Raw genomic sequence first — 9,108 nt, forward strand, 5'->3', positions numbered from 1 at the left:
ATAGCGGGGAAAAAGTTAAGATGTATAAATCTTTGGTGTCCCCAGAGTACATATGTAAAGTTTTAGCTCAAAATACCATATACACTCACCTAAAGGATTATTAGGAACACCTGTTCAATTTCTCATTAATGCAATTATCTAATCAACCAATCACATGGCAGTTGGTTCAATACAGTTAGGGGTGTGGTTCTGGTCTGCTCTTGAACTCCAAACTGAATGTCATAATGAGAAAGAAAGGTGATTTAAGCAATTTTGAGCGTGGCATGGTTGTTGGTGCCAGACAGGCCGGTCTGAGTATTTCACAATCTGTTCAGTTACTGGGATTTTCACGCACAACCGTTTCTAGGGTTTACAAAGAATGGTGTAAAAAGGAAAAAAAACATCCAGTATGCGTCAGTCCTGTGGGCGAAAATGCCTTGTTGATGCTAGAGGTCAGAGGAGAATGAGCCGACTGATTCAAGCTGATAGAAGAACATCTTTGACTGAAATAACCACTCGTTACAACCGAGGTATGCAGCAAAGCATTTGTGAAGCCAACACGGAAAACCTTGAGGCGGATGGGCTACAACAGCAGAAGACCCCACATGGGGAACCACAAGAGGCTACAATTTGCACGAGCTCACCAAAATTGGACAGTTGAAGACTGGAAAAATGTTGCCTGGTCTGATGAGTCTCGATTTCTGTTGAGACATTCAGATGGTAGAGTCAGACTTTGGCGTAAACAGAATGAGAACATTGATCCATCATGCCTTGTTACCAATGTGCAGGCTGGTGGTGGTGTAATGGTGTGGGAGATGTTTTCTTGGCACACTTTAGGCCCCTTAGTGTCAATTGGGCATCGTTTCAATGCCACGGCCTACCTGAGCATTGTTTCTTACCATGTCCATCCCTTTATGACCACCATGTACTCATCCTCTAATGGCTACTTCCAGCAGGATAATGCACCATCTCACAAAGTTGGAATCTTTTCAAATTGGTTTCTTGAACATGACAATGAGTTCACTGTACTAAAATGCCCCCCACAGTCACCAGATCTCAACCCAATAGAGCATCTTTGGGATGTGGTGGAACAGGAGCTTCGTGCCCTGGATGTGCATCCCACAAATCTTCATCAACTGCAAGATGCTATCCGATCAATATGGGCCAACATTTCTAAAGAATGCTTTCAGCACCTTGTTAAATCAATGCCACGTATAATTAAGGCAGTTCTGAAGGCGAAAGGGGGTCAAACACAGTATTAGTATGGTGTTCCTAATAATCCTTTAGGTGAGTGTAGATCGTTTATCCTAACATGTTAAAATTGCCACTTTGTAGATGTGATAAAAAATGTGCAGTTTTGGGTGTGTTCTGGTAAATGCCAATATGCTGATTTCTGCACTAAATGGATAGTGCAGATTAAGGGGCGGTATTATCCCCTACTGACATCACAACGGGAGCCAGATGTTTCAACATGCTTGGAGGGAATGGTTTACCAAAACTACGTTTTTTCCCCCCACATTTTCTGGGTTAAAAGAACCACTTAAACATGGGGAATAAAAACATATTTTCATGATATGTCCACTTTAACTTAACAAATCAATTTTAACAATTTCAACTTGATTTTATAAGTTATGTCAAATTTTTAAAGCTTTTTAACTTCATGCTGCATTTTATTTACAGTGCATGAGACTACAATAAAATGATTTATTTAATTAACAGATTTCATATTTAATTCAAACATGGAAATATACAATTTATGTAATAGTTGCATTAAAATGTATCCTTAAAGTTGATCATGCTACATTTATATGCTTCCATCTTACAGTGCATTGAAACTATACATTTTTGTCAGTATTTGTATTCCCTCAGAATTAAGATACAGGAACAAAACAAAACAAAAAAAAATTATTAAATGACTCTAGAAGCAGACGCATCTCAGTCGTTTGAACCCTTTGTCTGATATTGATCCACCAGACTGAGTATACACAGACAACTAACACACACCCAAAGGAGATTATTCAGACCAAATCCAATTTACAGTAGCACACAGTTCATTCCTTGACTCTACAGTTGTCCATTCAAGAAATACAAAAAACAAAGAATATGCCGAGCATCACATTCTCTCTTACATGGTCCTCCAGGTACTAAAATGAAAAAGGAAATCCTGCTGCTAAGGTTTCTGAAGCTCTTGTGTTGTGTTTCATCTGTGAACAATGGTGCCTTTACCAACACAAGAACATTGATCTGGACCACAAACACATTATTACGATAATAGCTGCAGATAATCAGGTCTTCTTGATTCGTGAACAGAAATGGATTATGTTGTAACTGTAGTTCATTAAAAATCTAAAAAAAAGAACTTCTTGAAGAATCTTCAAGAAGCAACGGTGGCCACATGCTGAGAAATACACAAAGAGAGACATCGTGGAGGCGTGGAGTAGAGAATGTGGGGGTATGTTCTTCTCAACAGGTCTCCAGATAGATCTTATGTCAGCTACTGGTGGACACCCATTGGTGTCAAAGGTCAGAATGACAGGAAGAGGAAAAGCTGAGTTTACTCCTGCTCTCCTCCCACACCTCCATAACAGCGTGTTAATAATCATTGTTTAATGATGTGATAAAATGTATAATGTGACCTTTCATAATGTACAGGTAAGCTCTGCAAACACTGTGAGCTATAAGCTTAAATCAAGCATAAAAAAGAAACTGTATAATATTGGCCCTTTTCACCCCCGTGTATGACTATAGGGGGTCCAGTGTGTGGGCCCACATATCAGCCCACAGTGACCTCATCGATCTCGACTTGGACAGTTTTTAAACATGCTGACTGAAAAATACTGTTCATTATGCTATAGTCAGTGCGATTACACTGCATTTGAAATTGATGCTAAAAATGTCAGAAATCATCAGCAAAAAAAATTCAATAATGGGTTATTGTCACTCTTACTTTGAAGGAATAGTTCTCCACAAAATTTAATACATCAACCCAACCCTGGAAACCTGATTGTTGTTCACATGTGCAAACATGTCGCTACTTCCTATAGGAAGTATGTTGAAGCAACTACCAACAACATTTCTGCCAAATTCTTAATAAAAATTATGTTTTTATTTGCATTTATTTACTGCAAATTGAAATGGGGAAAACTTTCCAATCTTTAATACTGCAATACTGCAAAACAAGTTCAAATTCATTTCTCAACAACAAAATACTAATGATTTTACATGTATTTTAGGAAAAATGTAAAAACTGATTTTTAGTCACATCTTTCATTGGTCTTGTCATGCTCTTAGTCTTTTACATTTATTGTTGGGTGACTTTATGTCACTCCAGAGGTTTGTTTTTGTTGAAATTCAACAGACACTGGACAGAAATGGTCACAATACATCTAGAAATTATGTAAATGATGAGCGATTTTCGGAAATGAAGCCTCCACGACCTAATGGAAAGAGACGGGCGACATTGGTACCTCATCAGACAAAGTCACTGGTAATAGGAATGGGGCATTAACGAAAATGTCATGTATGGGCATGGCTTCTGTAATGCAATGTGCGCCTCAGAGGTACCAATATGCGCCTCTGTGGTACCAATATGCAACTTTGAGGTACCAATATGCGCCTTTGAGGTACCAATATGCGCCTCTGAGGTACCAATATGCGCCTCTGAGGTACCAATATGTGCCTTTTAGGTACCAATATGTGCCTTTGAGGTACCAATATACAACTTTGAGGTACCAATATGCGCCTCTGAGGTACCAATATGCGCCTCTGAGGTACCAATATGCGCCTCTGAGGTACCAATATGCTACTTTGAGGTACCAATATGCGCCTCTGAGGTACCAATATGCGCCTCTGAGGTACCAATATGGGCCTCCGAGGTACCAATATGCTCCTTTGAGGTACCAATATGCGCCTCCAAGGTACCAATATGCGCCTTTGAGGAACCAATATGCGCCTCTGAGGTACCAATATGTGACTTTGAGATTCTAATATGCTACTTTGAGGTACCAATATGCAACTTTGAGGTACCAACATGCACCTCCGAGGTACCAATATGCAACTTTGAGAAACAAAATTTTGAAATGGTACCACCCCAGTGAAAACTTTTGTACCTTCTTCTACCTTTTCTCTGAGAATGTATAGCTCCATGGACGAGCATTGCATTATTAGTGCAAAAGGTCACGGGCTCGAATCCAAGGAAGATACATACTAATAAAAAATGCATACTTTGTAATGCACAGTAAGTCACTTTAGATAAATGCATCTGCCAAATGTTTCTTGCATTATAAAGCTAGAAAGAGCCATGGTATTATTTAATATAACTTGTGTATATGATTGTGTTTGACTAAAGAACAGAAGTCATGTACTCCTGGGATTGCATTAAGGTAAATTACGGGGTAGTTTTTATTTTTAGGTGAACTATTCCTTTAGCAGTAAAAATATACAAAATAAAGAATAAAAAGAGAAAATAAAGAATTTTGATATTTTGAACAATTAAAAATGTAAATTGACATTTTACAAATCCAGTCTTTGCTAAGCAAAGAGATCCTCTTTGGTCTCCAAAGCCATTTTCATCTTTTGCCAAAAAATCCTGGTATCTTCTCCAGGATTGGGCCAGCGAAGGTAGGTTCGTTTTCGCACCAGCTTTCGCATCCTGTGGTACAGCGACAGCTGATGCGTAGGAATGTCCTCCAGGAAAACCAGGATCAGAACGTCTCTCTGCTCATCAAACAACCTGAAGCTAGCCACCTGGACCTCACTGGAACACCAGTTGCTCTTCAGGTAATTTCTGGTGATCACGCAGATGGTCTTACGGCTGCTGTATATTCCATCGATGATGTTATCCATGATTGGCTTTCCCGGTTCAAAGTCCCGGTGGTGTAAGCACAGTTTCCAGCCTTGCTCTCCCTCTAATTCTGGTAGGAGTTTCTCCATGACCCAAGGCTCATCGTGGATATTGTAGGAAATAAAAGCATCATACATAAACTCTTGTTGGTGGGCCATCTGCTTCTTCTTGTTGTCATAAAGGAAGGCTAAGAGGAGGTAATATGCATAAACTACTTGTAAGCGCAGAAAATGCCAGAAAAAAGCCAAGAGGAGCGTTACGATGACCACAACACTGCTGGAAAAGAAGCAGATGAAGTCGATATTCACTGTACAGGATTCTGTGTTGAAATCGGATAAGCTTGTACCTCGCAGAGCGGGAGGATAGCTACAGATGTACTGGTTTAAATAAATGACCTGAGTGAAATTACTCTTTATGGCCCATTCGATGAAGTAGGCGTTGTTACAGTCACAAGTAAACGTATTTTTCTGCAAGTCAAAGAAATTCAGATTAGGCAGAGAATGAATTAAAGTTTCATTTACGGCGTCAATCTCGTTGCTCGATGCTCTTAACACATGTAGGTTTGAGAGATTGGCATCCAGCAGGAAGTTTAGTGACCGAAGCTGAGATTTCGAGAGAATTAGTTTGGATAGCCCTTGGATGGGATGGAAAAGCTCAGCAGGGAGGGCGTTGTCATCCGAGAAAGCATTCTTAGAGAGTTCCAAATACCAGAGTTTAGGGGTAAACTTGAATGTGCTGGGACTTAGACGTAAAAGATTCATGTTCCCACCATAAAACATCTCCAAAGAAGACAAGCCTTTGAGAAGATTCGACGGCACTTTGCCAATTCCTCGATGTTGACTGTATATGGTCAATTTCCTAAGCATCTTCAGTTCTATAAAGGGAGGGTTTTTCAATTTATTATCAGTAAATAAGATACTATTGGAAAACAAATCTAGATTATGAAGGTTGGGCATGCCAGAGAACACGTTAGCTTGTCTCAAGGTGTGTGCTGATATCTTGTTCGATGCTAGTTTCAGAGAGTTTAAATTCCTCAATCCTCTGAATGCATAGGCTTCAATCTTTGAAATCTGATTGTCTTGTAATTCCAAAGTATTCAGTTGCGATAAATTCCTAAAAGTGTCTGTTTCAATTGCGTTCAGCTTATTAAAATTCAACATGAGGACCTTTAGGGAATGAGGGCCATTTTTGAAAGCATCGCCAATTTTTAATATATTGTTGGTTCCCAGCATGATGACCTCAAGACTTTTCAGGTCTTTGAAATGACATGGATTGATGTATGAGATTTTGTTACCATACAAGTACAATGTTTTTAACCGTGTTAAATTGGCAAAATCGTAACAGAGCAGTTTGTCGATGCGGTTTCTGCTGAGGTTTATGAACTCAAGAGTTGAAAGCATTTGAAAGGTGTTTGTTATTTGGGTTAGTTTATTGAGTGCCAACTGCAGTTTTTCCAATTGGGTAAAGCCTCTGAATGTGCTTGGTGATAACTGAGTAATTTCATTTTCGCTTAAATCTAATTCCGTCAGATTTGAACAGGGATCAAACATGTGTTCGGTAAGGTTTGTTATTTTATTCCTGCCTAGTCGTAAAACCCTCAGCATAGGAGAACACGCGTTTTGCAGAAGTTCTACCTTGTTAAACTTGACGTTTTGCTTAAGTCTGATTTTATTCAGCGAATTCTTGAAGGTCTGAAGCACCGCAGCTATGTTTTGAGATGACATGTTAACATCGGTCAAGTATAATGTTTTTACGGAGGCCAAATATGATTTTTCTGGAACGTTCCAAACCATCTTTCCATTATGACCACACTGAGACAAGTCAAGGTGATTGAGAGTGGGAAATATATTTTCAGTTAGCCGAAATGACCTCAAAGGGTTGTCGGAAAAATCGATCTTCGTCAACGATAAGGGCTTCGTTGATATTTCCGACGAGTTGAAAACTTCGAAATTGTTGCTTCCAATATACAACTCCTCCAAACTTACTGAGGTGAGAACAGGCTTGATTCGATCTATGTACCGCAGGTTGTTTTTCGTGAGGTTCAGTACCTTTAAATTTTGAAGGTTACTGAAGGCAGACTCCTGAATGTCTTCAATGTCATTATCATAAAGATGCAGTTCCAGCAGGTTGGTCAAACTGTCCAGGACACCACTCGAGATTCTGTTCAATTGGTTGTTGGCTAGATTAAGATAGGTTAAGTTGGAAAGACCGTCCAATGCTAACTCTTCAATCCATGAGATCTTATTGTTGGATATATTCAAATATCTTAAGTCTGACAAATCCTTAAAGTCTCCTCTTTTGATTTGTGAAATAGCATTGAAGGAAATATCTAGAACATGGGCATTTTTGGGTAGCAGAGAAGGAACTCTGTAGAAGCCCATTTTGTAGCAAAGCACTTTTGGTTCACTCTCATTTTGGGAAGTTCTGAGAGTACAGTTCCTCATAGAAAATGCACTTAATGGGGAAATGAAGCAATTAAGAATATATACTGCAACAAGTTTTGTGGTTCTCATGTTTTCCAACAATTTTCTCATGCCAAAACATAACAGCTTAATGGTGCTCCATCCATCACATTCCAGTAGTCATTGATTTAGTATTGCCTACAAATGAATGCAAATACATCAAACATTATTTTGAAGATTATTATTAGACTTTACATTAGACAGGAAACAGAGAAGTATATGATTTGTCACTACACTCTCAGAAAAAAAGGTACAAAAGTTGTCACCTTTAAAAAAGTTCCTACCATTTATATGTACCTTTGAGGTACCATTACCAATATGCACATTTTAGATACAAAAGTGTATTTTTCGAAAAGGTACCACCACAGTGACAAGCTTTTTTCTGAGAGTCTAGTGATTAAACCCTTATTTGTTGTATTGTCTATTAAAATATTGTTTTAATTTTTATTCATTCTAATTGATGCAAAGACATTCTTAATAGTTATAAAGATATCAGACAATATGTGTACATGATTCAGAACTTCATTTCAAGAGCATGAACACGACAGAATATTTTTTTCTAAAAACAAACAAACAAACAATAATTTTGAGAAACAATGTGACAGACACTTCTTATAATTTTGTTCTGTGGTAAAACATGGTTTGCATTTATTTGACAAATTTTTGCTTTTTAAACATCCGTTTTTCTGTTTGAAAAGCTTTTAAATATTAAAAACCTCTCAACAGTTGAAAACTGTGTATTAACTATATCAAAAATGTTTAGTCACATGCTTTACAACTATTTGAATCAGCTTATATCAAACTTTCGATACTTTCATTTATTATCATAAAGAAAAATAACCAAAAATATAATCTACTTACGATAGAAGTATAGGTGAAGATGTGTAGAAATAAAACATTTGTCAATTTACTCCCAAAGACTGATTTCATTTCTGCTAAAACAAACTCGTTGTCATGTGTCTGTATGAAGTGCAAAAGTCTCAGGGAGAAAAAGCAGAAGAGAATGCATTTAGGGGTGTGGTCCTGGTCAAGACAATCTCCTGAACTCCAAACTGATTGTCAGAATGGGAAAGAAAAGTGATTTAAGCAATTTTGAGCGTGGCATGGTTGTTGGTGCCAGACGGGTCGGTCTGAGTATTTCACAATCTGCTCAGTTACTGGGATTTTTACACACAACCATTTCTAGGGTTTACAAAGAATGGTGTGAAAAGGAAAAAACATCCAGTATGCGGCAGTCCTGTGAGCAAAAATGCCTTGTTGATGGTAGAGGTCAGAGGAGAATGGGCCAACTGATTCAAGCTGATAAAAGAGCAACTTTGACTGAAATAACCACTTGTTAAAACTGAGGTATGCAGCAAAGCATTTGTGAAGCCACAACACGCACAACCTTGAGGCAGATGGGCTACAAAAGCAGAAGACCCCATCGGGTACCACTCATCTCCACTACAAATAGGAAAAAGAGGCTACAATTTGCACGAGCTCACCAAAATTGGACAGTTTAAGACTGGAAAAATGTTGCCTGGTCTGATGAGTCTCAATTTCTGTTGAGACATTCAGATGGTAGAGTCAGACTTTGGCATAAACAGAATGAGAAGATGGATCCATCATGCCTTGTTACCACTGTGCAGGCTGGTGGTGGTGGTGTAATAGTGTGGGGGATGTTTTCTTGGCACACTTTAGGCCCCTTAGTGCCAATTGGGCATCGTTTAATTGCCACGGCCTTCCTGAGCATTGTTTCTGACAATGTCCATCCCTTTATGACCATCATGTACCCATCCTCTGATGGCTACTTCCAGCAGGATAATGCACCATGTCACAAAGTTT

The 9,108-nt window shown here is 38.6% G+C and overlaps 1 protein-coding gene across 1 annotated transcript; it reads right to left on the reverse strand.

Moving 5' to 3' along the window:
• Positions 1–986: 986 nt before the first annotated feature.
• Positions 987–8,544, reverse strand: tlr22 (toll-like receptor 22). Its single transcript, XM_055180825.2, has 2 exons — positions 8,146–8,544; positions 987–7,422 (listed from the first exon to the last, which is right to left on the reverse strand). Exon 2 carries the CDS (start codon positions 7,354–7,356, stop codon positions 4,510–4,512), a length of 2,847 nt encoding a protein of 948 aa, XP_055036800.2. The 5' UTR covers positions 7,357–7,422; positions 8,146–8,544; the 3' UTR covers positions 987–4,509.
• Positions 8,545–9,108: the final 564 nt, after the last annotated feature.

The sequence above is a fragment of the Misgurnus anguillicaudatus genome, chromosome 9 (assembly GCF_027580225.2).
Source record: "Misgurnus anguillicaudatus chromosome 9, ASM2758022v2, whole genome shotgun sequence".
Lineage (NCBI taxonomy): Eukaryota > Metazoa > Chordata > Actinopteri > Cypriniformes > Cobitidae > Misgurnus > Misgurnus anguillicaudatus.

Coding starts and splice junctions, on each gene's coding strand:
- tlr22 (XM_055180825.2), bottom strand. CDS start 7,356: ATGAGAAAATTGTTGGAAAACATGAGAACCACAAAACTTGTTGCAGTA.